The following is a 19,183-nucleotide window of genomic DNA, read 5'->3' as shown; positions in this document are numbered from 1 at the left end:
CCAGAGCCTGATCATATAGATAATAAATTTTATGGATATATTTGATAGTCCCAACTGACTAAGATGTTTACCTAAGGACAATTCTACAGTCTAATAACTTCATTAATAAAGCATGGTTACTTGACACTTATAATTTATCTGTTTTACAGACATTTAAAAGAATTTCCTTTCTGTGCATCTGTAGTAGTTATAAAGAAATATACCACTTATTCCAGTACTTTAATAATCAAATATATACCCAAAAGAATGAAAAGCAGGGACTTGAACATCTAGATGTTTGTACACCAATGTTCACAGCAGCATTATTCACAATGGCCAAAATGTAGAAACAACTCAAGTGTCCATCAATGGATAAACAAAATGGAGAGGGCTGTTATGCCTACAGTGGAATATTACTCAGTCTTAAAGAAGGAAGTTCTGATACATGCTACAACATGGATGAACCACAAAGGCGTGATGCTAAATGAAATAAGTAAAACACAAAAGGACAAATATTCTATGGTTCTACTTAAAGAAGATACCTAATCAAATTCAGAGAGAGAGAGAGAGAGAGAGAGAGAGAGACAGAGACAGAGAGAGAGAGAGAGAGAGAAAATAGTGGTTGCCAGGGGATGAGAGGAGAGGGTAAATGGGGAGTTGATTTTTAATGGGTACACAGTTTCAGTTGGGAAAGATGAAAAAGTCCTGGAGATGAATGCTGATGATGACTGCACAACGATGTGAATATATATACACTAATGAAATGTATACACAAAGATGGTTAAAATGGTAAATTAGATATTATATTTTGATACAATTTTTAAAAAGTAATCAAGTGCCTACATGGTGGTGAATCTATATTTAATTCAACATAGTATTATTTATTTATTTTTAAATGTTTATTTATTTATGTGTTTATGTATTTATTTATTTTGAGAGAGAGAATGAATGAATGAATGAATGAATGAATGAATGAATTCCAGGCAGGTTCCAATGTGGAACCTGATGCAGGGCTCGATCCCATGAACCATGAGACCACAACCTAAGCCAAAATTAAGAGTCAGACACCCAAACGACTGAGGCACCCAGGTGCCCCTACATAGTACTATTTATAATCGAAGTAAAACATTTTGGAAATATGTTTTAAGGCTAGATACATAATTCATCTTGTTCAGAGGGCAAACATTAACCTCTGCTCCCTCAGACTCAAGTTCACTGCTCCAAACTCTTTAAGAGGTGGGACTGGAGGGGCCTCACACTCATACCCACAAATATTTTCTTTTACTCTCTTAAAAGCGAATATAGAACCATAGTATAATTGTACTTGAGTAAACCTACCTGAATAAAAAAATCTTTACAGGTAAGTTCTTCATACAGAAGCATTTTCTTTATAAGAGAAAAACTAAAAACCATCTAAATATACAACACTAAGGGAAGAGCTAAGTAAACCACATAGCAAATGAAATACTATGCAACCACCAAATATGATTTTTATGAATAAGATAGACAAATGTTTATGCGATAGGTGATTTTAACTATGTGAAACATACATTCCCAAAAGAATAGAATGAGACATCAACATGTTAATAGGGGATTACCTTTGAGAAGTATGAGGAATGATCCCTCCTTGTCTTTACACTTTCTCTTCCTTTCAAATAGTCTCTATTTGCCTTTGCTTTTGTAACGCATTATTTTTATAATGGGAAAATGTATCCTTTTACTTTATTTTAAAACTAAGTAGGGGCGCCTGGGTGGCTCAGTCAGTTAAGTGTCCAACTTTGGCTCAGGTCATAATCTCATGGTTTGTGAGTTCGAGCCCTGTGTCGGGCTCTGTGCTGACAGCTCAGAGCCTGGAGTCTGCTTTGGATTCTGCGTCTCCCTCTCTCTCTGCCCTTCACCTACTTGTGCTCTGTCTCTCCTTCTCTCAAAATTAAATAAACATTAACAAAAATAAAATAAATTAAGTAAAAAACAAGACGAAAAACTTAACTTTTCTCCCCAAGTACTCACATTTTCAGGTATGCTGGGAAGTTCTCTGGTATCAGGCACAGTAAAGTAAGAATGCTGGAAAAGAAAAGCAAATGCTATTTATTTTTGTAAACATATGCCACAAGCACATTACTCAGAAATCCAGTAAGGGATCTGAAGATAGTTCCTTACTCAATTGAGAAAAGTTTCACTCATAGGAAACGACCACAGAATATTTTCTTTGGATAATGTTGGATTACAGCCAGACATGTTAAATCATCGGTTTGGTAGACGGAATTCTTTTCTATGAGAGATGAACATCTTTAGGAGATATAAATGAACAGCTCAACGAGGTTAAAGGCTAAATTCCCCTACAATGTTTGCACATTTCTGAACACATGAAAGCTGCAGGCTTCATAATTTATTGTTCAATGAGGCAAGTGGACTCAAGGGACCAAGTATCACTAGGTTCACTCAGCAATGGTCTTACCAACCAAACCTGCCATTTCATTTTAGCATCTGAGGTTATATCCATATACAAGCTGCGGGCAAAATCTGCCCCAAAGGCCCAAGTGACGTTAAGGACAGCTCTAACTGAAGGTCTGCTGCACTGAGATCACTACAGATGGCTAACAGTGGAGAATTCTGTCCCCTATGCAGGCTCTGCAAATAAGCCTCCTGACTTCCAGTGTAATCTCCAGTGAAGGGAGTGGGAGACTCAATGGAGCTGAAAGCCTGACCTGTTCAAAGAACTTTCAAGGAGGCATCCCCATGTATGTAACGAGCATATGTCCCTGAGTTAAATGACAACAGGCTGAACTGATGACACCTCTTCTGTGCTACTAAAGACAAGGAGGACAATGGCAAGCAGGACGGGAGAGGCTGGTGCTAGCCAATTAAAAATGGGATTGTGCAAAGGGCAGGAAAGGTCGCAGCAGAGAAGGTCAGCTTAGCCACGGCCAAAGTTCAAACCTGGACCCCCAAGTGACATTTCAGGAAGTCCCTCCCCTCCATTCTTGGATAATTGCAAAATAAGTAGGTCTCAAGAAGAATGGGTTGTATAGACTTCCTGAAATGAAAGGCTGGGTGACAACTGCAATAATGACAACAACAACAGTAATAGTATAAGCTACTTGCCTGATATTCAACAGATACTGACTGCTGGATACCGCTACATGGAAGGCTTTATGTCAGGGAGTTGTATAAATGTTATCTCTAATTTCCATAACAAATTTTAAGATGATCTTATCTCCATAGTATAAATGGGTAAATTAAGGCTAAGGGCACACAGCTAGCAGGTAACAGAACCAGGAACTGAAACCAGGTCCAGAGAACGAGAGCTATTCTCTTCCCACTGTAACAGATTGCTATACCTACACTTTTTATGAACAAATTAGAGCTAAAGCCTCTTGAACTAAAGTAAACTAAAAGGCAGAAACAAAAATTATGAAAAGACCACTTAAAAAAAAAAAACAACCCTCTCTGCAAAGCATCATTCCAAAAGCTGCATGTCTGTGCCAAAATACCACCTATGAAGTCTTATAATAGAGACTATGCAGCATGAAAACTAGTTAACAATTGGGGCACCTGGGCGGCTCAGTCAGTTAACTGTCCAACTCTTGATCTTGGCTCAGGTCATGATCCCACATTTGTGAGTTCGAGCCCCTCGAACTCTGTCAGGCTCTTAGGATTCTCTCTCTCCCTCTCTCTCTGCCCCTCCCCTGCTCACAATGTCTCTCTCTCAAAAATAAATAAATAAACATTTAAAAAAACGCTAGTTAACATCCGATTCAATTTAACAATAAGTTGTAAAATACAAGGTTAAATTTGATGCTGAGATACCAACTTCTATCACAAATGGCTAGGGGGAGTCCCAAGAAATGTTCAGTAATGGATGTCCACATGGTGATGGAGTGACAAAATAGTGGCCGGCACAGCAAGGGAGAAGGAACAAGGACCACAGAGTCACCATTTAATAGTTACGTGAACTTAGTTAACTTCGCTTGATAGCTCAGAACTTCAGTTTTTGAACCTGTAAATGGGAAACCTGAGGTCTCCTTCAAAACTGTTCTGAAGAATAAACGTTATACACGTGAAGTGCCTAGCATTCCATACATTATATTTTAATAGAAAATTATTACTTCTCGACTGCTAATTTGCATTTGTATTTTTTCTCAGTTGCCTCTACCAGACACACAGAAGTAGTCTCTTCTGGCCAAAGACACAAAGTCTAGGATTGCCATTTTCCCACATGTCAGGTTTTATAAGCTGAATGTGACTAGCCCTTCAAAATCCGAAATGCAACATGGAGAGAATTCCTCCCGAATAGGAAAGAAACAAATATCTGCCTTTACAGATGCAATGGATTGTAAACAGTGAGGCAACGCAATTCCAAAACCAAGTAGTCCCCAGGCTGTCCTTTGAGATTCTGTCTTGCTCCATCACCCATGAAATGCAGCAACCAGAGGAGGTCAGAAACATTCCTAGGAACCACTGGCACGAAACAGCTGCACCTCCTCCCCCCAACAGTTTCTCCTGCCCCTGGGATGGCTTGTCCTTGAGGTCTGGCAGCCACTCAGGGGAAGGAGTGGCCCTTCCTCCCCAGCAGCTGGTGACCCAGCCAGGCTACTCCACAGCTACCTGTCGGATGTCATTACAGACTGAAGCAGAGAGATCAAGCTGCTTGAGGAAAAGGGACAGGGACAAAGGCAAGGTTGCTTAGCTATCTGGCAATGACCCGAACAGGTTTAAAGCTCATTTCTTCATCATCTTTTCCGTGCAGTCTTCCCTTCAAGAATTTCTCTAACAAGGTTCCTTTCCTTCCTCTCTTCTATTAGAATGAACAAAAACCTCTAACAGACCAGTTTCTTCTTTGCTCCCTTTCTTTCAACACTCATGGCCTAGTGGAAAGAACATGGGCTTGGAAGTTAGCCCTGGGTTTGAAAACCCCAGTCTTCTCACTTATTAACCACACAGCCTTGGGTGAGCAAGTACCTTTTTCTCTCTAAGCCTCATCTATGAGACGAGAATGCTACTATCTGTTCTGTAGAGTTGTTTTGAGCATTAGAGATGCATACTTGGCAGAAATTAAGAACTTAATGAAATAGAAGATCTATTATTAGTTATTGGTAGTAATACTGCTTTCAATTTGATCATTAAAAAAACCCTGTGAGATATGTTTTCTTTATGAGGGGCAAATACACTAACCACTGAATACCAATGCTGCACCTGGTCCTAGTGAAGCTGAACAACAAAACTTTCCATTATTTCAAAAATAAATCTTCTTATCTACCAGACCAGTCGGTCAGTCTGTCTGTCTGTCTGTCTGTCTGTCGGTCGGTCTGTCTATCTATCTATCTATCTATCTATCTGTCTGTCTGTCTGTCTGTCTGTCTAAAGAAGGGCAGACTGTCACATGCAACACATCATTTGGATGTACCTAGAGCCTTGGAAGCTTGACTACCCTATGTTCTCCTACAAATGGACCTTGAGAGCTTGTTTGGAGATTCTAGCAGGAGAGCACAGCTACTCCTATGCCCTGGACTAAAGAACGATCCTCCCTCTATCAGGGGAAGGTCGTGCTCTTTGACCGAAGGCACAGCTTTGGGAGGGACACACATGGAGAGGTGAGGGAGGAAGGGGATGGGCAAAATCAGCTGGATCCTGTGATCAGCGGGGTGACAGATGTCACATCACACATCCAACACAATTTTTTAAACATTCAGATCCCACAACATAGGGAAAATATCCCCTGGGTAATCAGTCAATAGCTGGCCAATGAGTGTCCATCTGAGAATTCTGATGAAGGTGGTGGCAAAGGTTTGGCCTGGAGAATCAGAGAACTCCAGTAACTGAAATATGAAAAAGATCCCCTACACCTCTTCTGACATCTTATCCGATCAATGAGGAGCTTGGGACCCACAGGCTAAAGGTTTTAAGATCACCGAGGTCACCGGCAAAACTACAGCTAGACTGAAACTTCCCAGTGTGGAGGGTTTTCAGCTGAGCGCACCACACATCACGTAGCATGTACTTAAAAGAGTTCAAAGAAACAATCATTCCTGTGGGCCAGGAACCATGCTAGGCTCTCTCCATTCCTGTCCTTGAGGGGCTAGTGGCCGAGACCAGAGAACAGATGCGGTGTGACTAAACACTGCAAAGCGTACAAGATGCTCAGGGCAAAGAAGAAAACCTCGTCTAAGCCTTGTGGACAGAAGGGAGGCAAGGGGAGGATTTCTCTATAAATAAAATCCAAGGTGAGTTCTGAAGGATAAATGTGGGTTACCTTAGTTAGGAGGAGAGAGGCAGTGTTGAGGGCTCAGGGGCGACAGCATGGGCTTCAGCAAAGGGGCATGCACAGCAATGATGAGAAGGGAAGGAAAGCATGAGGCAGGGGGCTGAGGAGGCGGGAAGGGGCCAGCCATCACATCCCAAGCCCGGCACCTGCCATCCAGGAGATGCTAGTGATGGGATGCCAACCAGGAAGAGGGGAGCCTGGGGACACTTGGGATCCATTCCTCATGGAATCCCAAAGAAAGGGAAGAACTTTAACTCTCTGGCCTGTCTTGAGTCCAGAGGCTTCAGAGGCAGGGCTGGGGAAGGTGCAGACAACAAAAGACGATCCTGTTCGGCTAACTCCATCTTACTGTTAATGATGAAATGGTTTCTCGGCGATCGTTAATTTTCTGCCCCCACTTACCACACTGAGATGAACAGACACTCCTGGGTCAGGAATGGGAAGTTTGTGCAGAGTTTCAAGAAGCTCATTCCACTGATTTTCCTGAAAGAAATAAAAGGCCTAAGTAACAAAAGCAAGGCTGAGCCCTCAGTCAGAGGCCAGCAGGGAGGTCTGGGCACACAGTGAGCTGGAGGCCCTCCTGACAGAGGGGGCTGGGGAGGTAGTGGCCACAGCATAGAAACAGGCTTGATATTCAAGTAGGTTGGACAAAAGACACTGCTTTATGGCTCAATATAAGAGCCAAACAGATCCTCCTACACCAAGTTTGACATTTTCTACTGAGTAAGACACCTACCATGACCGCCTTTTATGGATCATATACCATAAGCTCTCAGCAAACCTACCCTCTCAACTCCATAGCAACAACTTTTAAATGCAAACAATCCCAGCTTACAGGGCGGGGGTGGTTGGGAGAAACAACGACGACACTATAGATCTTGTCTTCATCATCATTACCCTCAATTAATTTTATTGAGTGCTCGCTGGATGTACACAGCAGCATCCAATTATGGAAAGTTAAAATGAACTACATACAACAGCATGCAATATAGTATGGTGGCTGTGCATTTTAATTAGTGAAATTGAGCCACAGAATGAAATACAAAGCAGTACAAATTATTCGATTGAGAACAGATTCACTTTTAAAATGCTCAAAAGAACACTGCTTATAGAATTATGCAAAAGCCATTTCTCCCACTCTGTGGAATTCTCTATGCTGACAGAATAGTATTAAGCTTGCAGTTCTATCCATTTGTTACCTGTTTGATCCTCACAACTACCCCACTTCACAGATTGAAAACTGAGGCTCCGGAGGGTGCAACAACTTGGCTCAAGTCAGCCAGTTAGTAAGTTGCACAGCCAGGAGCCGCATGCAAGTTTTCTGTGTTCAAGCCCAGAGGCCTCTCCGCTGCTCTATGGCAGTCTTTGGAATAAACTTAAAGGAGAGGGAAAAGAGGATGAGTCCAGATCAAAAACCTGTTTCAGGGGCACCTGGGTGGCTCAGTTGGTTAAGCATCTGACTTCGGCTCAGGTCATGATCTCGAGGTCCGTTGAGTTCAAGCCCCATGTCAGGCTCTGTGCTGACAGCTCACCTGGAGCCTGCTTCGGATTCTGTGTCTCCCTCTCTCTCTGCCCCTCCCCGACTCACACTCTGTCTCTCAAAAATGAATAAATGATTAAAAAAAAAAACCTGTTTCATTCCGAACTCTGATAAATCGTTCCAGTCTCTCACAGATAAATGAATGTGTGCACATGCACACGTTTACTTCTGGTCTGCAAAAAATCTCGAATTTACAGAGTAATTGTAAGACAGCAATTTTTTATTTCCTGAACTATGTACAAGTGAGTTGCTGACATTATGCCCCATCATCCATATATACAAAGGACATTCTCGTGTATAACCACAATTAATCATCAAAATCAGGAAATTAATATTGATAGAACATTCCCATCTAATCCCCAGATCTCATCAAGTTTTATAAATGTGCCCATAATGTCCTTGGTTAGCAAAATAATCCAATTCAGAATCACATGTTGCATTTAGTTGTTAGGATTCTCTGGTCTTCATCAGTCTGGAACAGTTTGAGTCTTTCTTAGATTCATAGGCACTTGACAGTGAGTCCAGTCATTCTGTGGAATAACTCTCAATTGTTTGATGTTTTCTATTGATTCAGACTTCAATTTGTTCCATGATTGATGATGTTCCACTTTGATCATTTCATTAATTCATCTGAAGTCTCTATTATGAAGGTACTCATTTTCCCTCTGTGTTTAGCAAGCATTTTGTGGAGTGATACTTTAGGCAAATATCCCATTCCTCATCAAACTTTTAATTTGTCTGTACACACACACACACACACACACACACACACACGTAAGGACACACAGTTTCCTATTTTACTCACTGACTGCAATCCTTTGCTATTGCTAGTTGTTTTGATGCTTGAAATTGTCCCAGATCGGACCAGTGGGAACCTATTATGTCTTTCAAGCTCACTTTTTTGGTCTTTCTGACATGTCCCCATCATGTTTTGAGCATTTCCTTTGAGCACTTTTTGGCACAAAAATATATTCCAGGCTCATTTTATACTTTCCCTGCTCCAGCCCTGGAATTAGACATTTCTTCAGAGTTCTGGCTCCTTTTAGTGGAAAATGTTATTTAGAAACCACAATTTACACACTAGATGTGCTCACTGCTACTTGGGTATTGCTGATCCCAGACTCTCTTAGTGGTTAGAGCCAGAGAATATACCACACACAGAGAGATGCACAATATACACATCTTTATTGATTTCTATATCTACCACATATATCAAAAGCCATAGGGTTCATACTAATGGGTCTAATTCCAATCCAACATAGGAATCCTTCTAGTTTCCTTCCTTTTCGTATTTGTAACTAAATTCCACAGAAGTGAACAACCGATCCTATTTTCTTAATATACTTACTAATTTGTATGTAACCTATCTTTTACGGCTGACGCTATCCACCCAGGGGCCCTTCTTGCCCTGCTTGAATATGGCTATCCAGTGCTAGGCCACCACTGTTCACTCTTTCCCAACAAAAAAGCCCTCCCCACCCTGGGTTCCAGCCCTCCAGTGCTGGGCCACTGCCGTCTCCTTTCCTTTGTGGATCCCTCTAGATCCTCCCAGCATTCGGATATCTGCTGCCAAGCCACTGCCACCACTATCCCACGTAATGAACCGTTTCATCCCTCAGGCTCCAACACTCTCAACCAGGCTGCTCTCTGGCTCAGATGCCCTCTTCAACCCCTGCCAACTCTTCCACAGGGATGCCCTCCATGCCCCATCCACAGTCTGACAACCAAAAATAACCAAAAATAACCAAAAAGGGTCAGCGACCCAGACAGACACCCTCATCATGTAGCTTAGGTTCCAACACTCCACTCTGAGCCATCATGGTCACCAGCCACACCTAAGCCCCCCCCAGCTGAAGCCTAACTTCCTAGTGACTTTTGGATTTGGGGAGGGGATTCTGTTCTTTTAATAAAAGCTCTTCCTCCCCGTTCTAATCTGATAACCCATGGCTTGCCGACAAGTAAGCCAGTTGTACACAGATTCCCTTTCATCTGCGTCATAATTCCTTTAACCAGAAAGAATTTAACAGAAAGAGTATTAGGTGCAGTGGAAAGAGACTCCACTAAAACATATCACTGATCTCAACTCTTCACTCCAAGAGGCAGGGTCCTTCCTGGGGCAATGGCCCAGAGGACTGGTACGCCAATTTTACAGGGCAATAATCCTACCTTCTCCTACGCATGGGTTGTGCACACCCAATCTTTCCTGTATCACAAGACATGTTTTTAAAAGTCCATTATGTTTTAACTGACTGGAGCATGAATATGGAAGAAAAAAAATTACATGAGTCAGTCTCCAATTCTAAGACTGTTAAGAGCTTACATGTGCTGCCATTCTATTTACTAAAGACATCTTTCAAATTTGAGTGAAAACCTGAATGTTTGAGTGAAGTGAATTGTGAACAGAAATCGATGAAGAGACCCAAGATGGCCTCTGAATTCATTCATTAAAGAATAAATCACTTCCTGTGTGACAGAATTCCCTGATACCTAAGCACCCTTTCAGAGTCATTTCTATTGGTTATTCCTTCTGTTTACTGTGGCCTCTGGAATATATTGCTGGCGAGTAAATCTAACTTGAAGGAAAGATTTGATTACACACACAATTTCCACTTTTTCTCCAAAACAGCATTTCCTAAAGTATGTTCCAGGCAACACTAGTATCTCAGAATATTATTATTTGTCATGGAATAAAAAGGGTTTGGGGCCAAACAGGATGGGAAGCACTCAGTAACATACATTTCTCCACTGCAGGACCTTCTTAGAACCACCAGGACATAAGAACCACCAGGACATGAATCTTAAGGAGACAAAAATGAAACACAACGTTCCCTCTCCCCAACCGCAGTATTACTGAACTACGGCACCTTTTTGCATGGAGCATTTCTCAGAACTAATGTTCTGTAGAAAGTATGAGGGGAAAAAATTTCTGTAGCATTCAATAATAACGTATCACCAATTAAAAAATCTAACGCCACTTACAAAAAGGAATATATAAGAGGTTAGATATATGGACAAACATCCAACTCACTAATAATCAAAGAAATGCAATGAAAACAGTGGGACTATTCACTTATCAGATAAACAGTGAATTCAACCAACGATACTGGTGAGAGCTTGGTGACCAGGCATTCCTGTATGTTGGCAGCAAAGGGTATCTTTTAAGAAACTGGTACAATTCTTTTGGAAAACAGTTTGGCAAATAGTTTTTAAATTTTTTTTTTCAACGTTTATTTATTTTTGGGACAGAGAGAGACAGAGCATGAACGGGGGAGGGGCAGAGAGAGAGAGGGAGACACAGAATCGGAAACAGGCTCCAGGCTCTGAGCCATCAGCCCAGAGCCTGACGCGGGGCTCGAACTCACGGACCGCGAGATCGTGACCTGGTTGAGGTCGGACGCTTAACCGACTGCGCCACCCAGGCGCCCCTTGGCAAATAGTTTTTAAATGTTTATGTGCACTGCCCTTAAAAGGGCCCATCTGAGATTCTCCTCTTAAGTAAATAATCCAAAATGAAGGAAATGCCTTACATTCAAAGATGCTAATGGCTAATGGCTTACGGGGGGGGGGGGGGGGGGGGGGGAATCCCAAGTAATAAAAACTCCCAACAGTAGGGAAATGCTTCCAAGGTCCATAATAAAATGCCATGCAGCCATGAAAAATATTCACAATGTTTTTACTAGCATGGGGAAATGCTTCTGTCGCTACTGCACCTGAAAACCGTGAGCTACGAAAGTCTAAACACAGCTCCCGTCGACCCTTCACATCCACAGAAGACCTTCAGCCTATCATTTCTTCCAGAAGTACAATAAGGTACAGATAACTTTTTAAGTAATTCCAAGACCCTTAGAGAAGTTACTGAAAGAGCACAACAAAGCCTTATGGAAATGGGAACTTGGGACAGGTGGCTAGGTCACTTGCCAGTTAAGTGTTTTATTCACAGATCCGAGCCCTGCAAGCATGACATGAGCAATTCAAATTCAGCAAAATTATAATTTAATACATGTCATGAACTTTCAGGGCTGCTTGGGAATATCAGATATTGTGAATATTAACTCTGAATGCTAAAGGTCTATTTATTTTTTAACTCAAAAAGCAAAGGAAGAAACATCTCCAAATACTAGCGATTCTTATTTTAGGGAGGGCGGTTAGGGGGACATATTAGGAGTGATTTTCTCTTCCTTCCTAGTTCCCGAATTTCCCAAACGTTCTATAATGGGCATGCATTACTTTTTGGTAAACATTTTGGTGACACATAAGGCATGTATTACTTTAATAATCAAAATGTTAAAGTTACTTGCTAAAAAGAATAAAATATAAGGTAAATACCTGGCCTTTTGTCGTGTAATCTGCCAAGATGTTAAGCAGCTTATAAAATACTTCGAACCAGGGGAGATAGCTGTGGAAAGAAGGGCAGAAACACGAACTATTAGTATGCAGGTCAAAAACTTTAACCAGGAGCTAATGCAAGACTGGAAGGTTTCAGATTTTCTTCTACATCCTGCAAGAGGCTTCCCGTCATAGGCTCCTGGAAACACAGACTAGTAGAATGCTAATTATTTCTGGGATTTAAAAAAATTGTCTATGTAAGGTAGAGGATTGAATGTCCATTATAAATTATTCCCATGCCTCAGAGCTAGAACAGGTTCACAGAGAAGAAATTCAAAGCAGACTCTGCTATCAGGAACCATCTCTGAATAGGCCCCCAGGCCTCTCCCACCACACTCGCCCTTTTCCAGGAAAGCCTCTAATCAAGTGCCCGTGACTGGACACACACGGACACACAAGCAAGCACACAGCACTTTGGTGTCCCAAAGGCCCCACGAGCCCGAAACCAGTCATAACATTAAATCAGACGTCCCACCTGTACCGCACGCCCTCCATACTTACTGCAGGACCAGTTCTAATTCTGTCCCCACTGGCCTCCACTGGGTCCTCACCATGCTGCTCCTGCACTCTGAGGACAGTCTGGTCCTGACCTGACTCTACCCTCTGTGGGGCTTCAAGAATGCTCCTTCCAAAATGCACATCTAAGCGGCACGCTGACCCAGCTCCTGCAGTGGTGCCCCATCACTACCGGACTTTTTAGGTTGATGTTGGAGACTCTTCACCGTCAGGTCCTCGACTGCTCTCTGGCTGCCCTCTCCACCTCCCCACATGCACTCTTCTCTCACTGCAGCCTCCCTCTGAGAATGGCCAGGCATCCTGAAACCTGCCCGACCTTGCAGACATTTGGCCCTTCCCTCCCTCTGACCTTCACGGTCTACTCTAGCGGGTTTCCACTCACCCTCCTGATGTTCCCCCTTGCACGTCCCGTTCCCACCCCTGATGCCCTAATTCCCTCTTCTCTGTGCTGCCCCAGTCACATGCATATTCCCGTTATAACATTCCACACGCCATGTGGCACTCAATGGCCTGTCTGTCTTGCTAACACACTGTGCACAAACAGACAGGAAGGATCACATCTTTCTTCACTTTGTCTTTCCAGGGCCAAGCATGGGGCCCAGCACTTGGTGTTGACTGAACAAACAGAACTATACAAAGACTACGAGCAAAAAGCACGTTAATGTTACAGAATTGTTGTTGAACGATCTCCCCGCCCCCCGCCCCGCCTCCCAAGAAGTATTGTCACTTCATTGAAATGGCTTTGTTTTCCATAAGAGACTTTTCCAAAGCGACAGAGAATCAAACGAGGAGAGTGGCGTACCAGGCAAGCTCTTGCTGTCCTGCTCACGTCCGCCCTGCTGAGCTCACAGGGTCTGTTCCTGATAGAGCTGGACGCGCAGAGAGCGCTGATCCTGCCGGCGGAGGGAACTCAGCACCCCGTACAGATTACCAGCTGTACGGCCGAGGGTAATAGATGAAGTGAGAGGCAATCCAGGGGACAGATAAAGTGCACAGTTCTCCATCATTAACGTCTGTCTGAAGCCAGCACATGCTACTGTAAAATTTAAGTAGCTTATCAAAATATACTGATAAGCAACTTAACTTTTCACTTCTATGACAGTATTATCACTTCTGTTAATATGTTTCAATCAGCCCTGGCAGCTGCATATTGACTATTACACAGCAAATGACTGCTGCCACTTTACGCAGCATTTACTTTGGCAGAGCAATGTAAACATTCAAGAGGGATTAGGGAGGAGATAAGTTTCTCCCTTCCTATTCTGTTAAATAAACCTCGGCTGAGTTAAAAGCCATTATAGTGGGAACAATAAATCCCCTCAGACGAAAACTCTTGCCCAGATTAGAGGACTCTTAGTAAACAAATTCAACCAAGGCTTACAATTTTTTTTTTTTTTTTTTTTTTTATCCCTTGAAAGAAAAAATGCCACTAGTTAAATCCAGCAACTCCAAGTCAGGAAGGAAGGAGGGGAGGAGGGGGGGTGGGTAGGAAAGGAAGAAGAGAAAATATTTTCTCGCAAGGAAACCATGGCCTCAAGTAAATGAGAGAAAAGCTGAAGTCATTTTAGGAATGCTTGATGAAGTGATGGGGCAGGCCGGATTCTCTGGGAAGTCAGGACTGCAGTATTTGTGCAAGAGGCTTTTGCTGCTAGGTTCAGCTGATCAACTAGCACGGGCCCTGACCTTCAAGCCTCTATGTGCTCCGCTGCTAGGGGACGTGGCCAGACAGCACCCAGCTTCTCACGCTGGGCCTCCACCTCACCGAATCAATTCTTCTTGGCTACACTAAGCAGAACCCTCAGTCCTGGGAGGTTTTGCAGTTACCCTGGAGATCAGCCATTTCTTTCTCCCTCTGGCCTGACCGGACACAACTGTTCCCCACATGTTGTCCCCTGTTCACTGACAGATGAATATCCAGTGATGGCAGTGTTAAGGTCTTGAAACCAAAACCCAGCTGTCTTCTTCTTCAAAGGATCCCTCTTTTCCCCTGTTGGGAGGCCAGGGTTCACAGCTGAACTTTATCCAGTGGCGTTTCCTGTATCGCTTCATTAGTGCTGGCACAACAGCTTTGCATGGCCTGCGAGGTTGCAGGTGAGGATATGGAGACCCTCCACTCCATTCTGTGCGTGTCTGTCATCATGGAGTAAACACTACTTCCCGGTCCAGAGACAGGAAACAAACACTCCATTACACTGTTCGTCCCTAGACATCTAAAGCAGTTCCAAACATCCCTGGGCCTGCTCTGCTCGCTACCTTTATGCAACTGCTCGAGTCTGCGATGCAGAGCATCACTGTGCGGTGGGCTCAGTCCAAGGCCAGGGCACAATCGCCAGAGGACAAAGGGTCCCTGCATTCAGGAAGGCCATGGTCCTAGCAGGGAAGAGAGACGTACACAACAAAATAATTTGGGTAGGGGGAGCTGGAATTCTTTTCCCAGGGCTTTATTCAGCTCCCACTTTGGATCAATTTATAAAGCTATCATAACCAACCAGCAGAGCCTCGATGGGACAAAGCCAAAACAGGACAAGCTCGCTTCCAAGGCACTGGCCATGATCCATGCTTCTCTCACCAAACTGTGGCTCAGGTAACTTTGTCCCTGGGGCTCTGCCGTCGCTCCCTGGCCTAACAGTCAAATGGACAACAGGCTCTTGTTTTGTGTGAAGCAATACAGAGCCTTAAACTTGAGAATTCAGGTAGTAGCCGAGTATTCCTACATACACGGCCTCACTGACATGGGGCCATCACAGGCCCTGGCAGGATGTGCAGGGGTAGGTTCCAGAGACCGTGCTTAGAGTCAAATGGCCCACAGTAAAAATCACCTGTAAAAGGTCCTTAAATTACCCCCAACATAGAGCAGACATGGTTTTGTAGACACCAAGTAGCCGGCCTGAGTTTGGGGGACACGGTGAATGAAAACTCTGTTCCAATCTGTCAGCTTGGAGAGCTGCTTACCCTCCGGCTGAACTCAGGAACCAAGTCCAACTGAGGACAGATGACTTACTTTTCTAATCTTGCTCCACTGAATGGACTGTCAGGATAATCGTTCCCACTGTTTTGTGTGTGTACACGTGTCTAAGTGACCTTGTGTAAGTGTATGTATGATGGGATTCCACGCCAGTGTCATTAAGCATTTAGATAGAAAGCCATCACAAATTTGAAAGAGCTCTCCCCACATCTCTTGCTAATAGTTCAGTTCAGAGACATCAGACGAGCCCAAACAAGGCAGGGGTGTGCGTGATAGGGAGCAACAGAGGCAGCCACTGACCAAGCTGAGGAAGGTGGCCACCTGAGAGAGCAAAAGCTGTGAGCGGGAGGTCAGAGTTCAAGCGTGAGGAGGAGGGGGAGGAGGAGAGCCTCCTTCAGGGGCAACCCGGCACAGAGTGCTGGGGTCTGAGTGGGGTGAGGAGGGTTCCCTGGCAAGGGAAAGCCAGGGCTCCAGCAAGATAAGAAGAGCATCCACACAGAAGGTGGCCTGGCTTGGAATGTCAGCACTCAAGAGGGAGTAAAGATTTAAGGAGGGGCAAAGGCCTGGTACTGGTAGGAAAGCATCTAGGTCAAGAGAAAGAGGTTGGCTAGACTGGTATTGGAACCTAAGAGGAGCGAAAAAAGCATCTGGAAGGCAGTTCAGTGTGGGGTGTCAGAGCCTGACTGGGTAGGAGGGCTTCCATGAAGGGTGGTGAGGCAGAGTCCAAGCAGTCGAGAAGAATGCCTACGGTAGGAGGAGACGGCAGAGCCTCAGAGGTCAGAGTCCAAACAGAATAGCCCTGCCTAAGATGTCAGAGTCCAAGTGGGGTGAGGAGGGCTGCCACGGAGGAAAGGACCTGCAGCGGAGCGAGTCCGATCAAGTATGTAAATGCATAATGGAAACCATTACTACTATCAGAGAAGAGAGTTACAAATATGGACCAGGAAAAAACAAGAATGAACCTATGGTGTCACGTTGGAATTCGATGAAACTGTGTGAAATCATGGAGACAGATAAAATGAGCAGAAAGACAAATGTATGTGTGTACATAATGTGCATATACACCTTATATGTACATATATTCTCTAGCTCTAACCACTGAGGGGGCTTGGAAGCAGAGACACCCCAATTACGATGAGCATGCTTCGTGTCCAGGTCTTGGTTTCTAAGGACCATCTGCCACAAAAAGGAACCAGAGCTCCTTGAAGAAATGTCTGACTCCAAGGCTGGGGCTGGGAAATATCTTGTTTTACTAGAAAAAAGTCAGTGCTCAACACATGATCAGGGCATGCCGACAGGACACAAAAGCCAGTTGGGGGAGGGGGGTTCTGGCTGACAAAATCTGTGACAATCTGAGCACCAAAACAAATTATGATAGAAAGAGATAATAGAACAATAAATAAATTAGGAAATCGTGAGTCTGGGCTAATAGGAATAAATGAATTGAAAGTTTGATGAGGATGAGAGAAGATGAGGATATTCACAATACACTTTTGAACTACAAAGGGAAAAAGAAGGAAAAAGCCTGGGAGACATGACCTCAATCAAGTAACGGGGCGAACTGAACTGGTGTATCAACTGGCAGAATGCAATGAAACAGGACAGAGTACTTCCATCGAGTTCTAGGCACGGAAAGAAGAAAAATCAGATAAATCCAAATTGAGGGACCTTCTACAAGCTAACAGCCAAATGTCAAGTTCACAGAAGCGTAGGAAATGTTGAGGAGCTCTTCCAGAGTAAGACAACGAGAGAGGCACGAAACTAAATGCAACACGTGATTCTAACTACAGCTTGTGTCTCCACGTATACAGGTGGTCCAAGTATTACATGGCAGCACTGTATCAAAACCAATACTAATTTTCTGATTGTGATGATTATAATGTAGTTATGTAAAAGAATGTGTCCTTTTTAAAAAATACACTAAGGTATTTGGGGGCTACTGGGTATTATTTTGGCAACATCTCTCAAATGGAGCATTTGTGTTGTATTCACAACTTTTCTGTATGTTATTGTTTCAAAATTGTAATAAAATGGAGAGGAGAGAATCGAAAAGGTCTTTTGTATCATCAGAAATACTGTAAGTAGGGGCACCTGGGTGGCTCTGCTGGTTAAGTGTCCAGTTTCAGTTCAGGACATGATCTCAGAGTTGGTGAGTTCAAGCCCCGCTTCAGGCTCTGCACTGACAGTGTGAAGCCTGCCTGGGATATCCATCCTTCCATCCCTTCTTTCCTTCCTTCTTTCTCTTTCTTTCTCTCTCAAAATAAATAAACTTTTTTAAAAAATAGCATACGTAGACCAATTAGAGCATACAGAATAATAATATGAGCAAGGAAAATAAAAAATCTAAAACCATGGCTATCGGGAGGGGCATGCAATAGAGAGAACAGCTGCTTGCAATGGGGGAAGTCAATCCCCAGGGCACAGAGAAGGTTGAGCGACAGCTAAGTTTTCAAGAAGTCGTTCTCCATGTATGGGAGGAAGGCTGGCAGGGGTGGGGATAAAGAGCATTAGAGACAGAAAAAAATCTCAAGAGCAATGACTCGCAGGCTTGTCCCTCAGGGCCCGATTGGAGACCTGTGCGCAGCTGGAGGAGGCAGAGAGAAGGGGGTGCTGGCTGCAGGACCCAAGGCAAGGTAGGGGTCAAAAAAGCCAGACTCCAGAGGGCCTGTCACATGCCGAACTGATGGGCCTCCCCTTCATCCCTTCATTCTGTTATCACTGGGAAACCAAAGCGACAATTAAAGAGAAGTAACAGTCGGACGATGAGTATTTAGAACCAGGTGGAGAGTGACGGTTTCCCCCTCAGCACGGTCCAGTGGATCTCAGCCTGCCCAGATCATGTCCACTTTGTTACCCGAAAGTCTTTGATAATCTAGTTATATACCTAATTTTTAAGACAATCAAGAGGATGTTTGGGCTCTAATATAAATAATAAAAAGTACTTTATAATAAAATTTTAACATTTAAACACTGAGACACCATTATATTAGAAATACAATGAAGTAGCACCTCCCTGAGCACTCTACAGCTGCTTTTAACTGACGTCTGGAATGAACTTAACGCTGAAAAGAGTGACACAATTGAATTGAATACGCTCTTCAATTTTTCTCAGTGATTTCCACTGCCGAAGGAGTTCGTAAAACTCCACGTTGGGTACTTGAAGAGAAGAGACATATCCCTCTTTTCCCTGTTTCCTGTCAGATGTTGCCAAGATTCATCGGATGACAAAGCATCCTTTGGTTAAGGCTATCTGGCATTCAGTATGTAAAGTTTTCAAAAAACCACCCCCGGCCCACAATTAAGAAAAAAAAAAAAATGCAGAGCAGGGCAGCATGTGCTGGAGAGAAATAACCCTGGGTCAATCTCAGTTCTGAAACTTTCTAGCTGTGCCGCCTCAGGAAAGCAATCTCTTGAAGACTCGGTTTCTTCTTCCATAAGAAGATATACGCCACCTAACGAATGTAACTGAGGGATGCAGACGCACCCAAGTCTGGTGCCTGGAATCTCTACCTAACGTTCTCGCCAATCTCAG

General features: G+C 43.6%; 1 protein-coding gene across 14 annotated transcripts in view; it reads right to left on the bottom strand.

Annotated features, from left to right (window-relative positions):
* Nucleotides 1–19,183, bottom strand: part of DENND1A (DENN domain containing 1A) — a 513,319-nt gene that overhangs the window by 257,229 nt on the left and 236,907 nt on the right. For all 14 annotated transcript variants that reach the window (XM_047829482.1, XM_047829479.1, XM_047829488.1 and 11 more), the window contains 3 exons: nucleotides 12,111–12,180; nucleotides 6,647–6,727; nucleotides 1,990–2,043 (listed from right to left, as the gene is read on the bottom strand). In XM_047829482.1, coding sequence (XP_047685438.1) covers nucleotides 1,990–2,043; nucleotides 6,647–6,727; nucleotides 12,111–12,180 — 205 coding nt within the window. The remainder of the gene's footprint in view (nucleotides 1–1,989; nucleotides 2,044–6,646; nucleotides 6,728–12,110; nucleotides 12,181–19,183) is intronic.

This window comes from Prionailurus viverrinus, chromosome D4 (assembly GCF_022837055.1).
Source record: "Prionailurus viverrinus isolate Anna chromosome D4, UM_Priviv_1.0, whole genome shotgun sequence".
Classification (NCBI taxonomy): Eukaryota; Metazoa; Chordata; class Mammalia; order Carnivora; family Felidae; genus Prionailurus; species Prionailurus viverrinus.
Note: the sequence above shows the minus strand (reverse complement) of the source record. Positions and strands in the feature narration are given on the sequence as shown.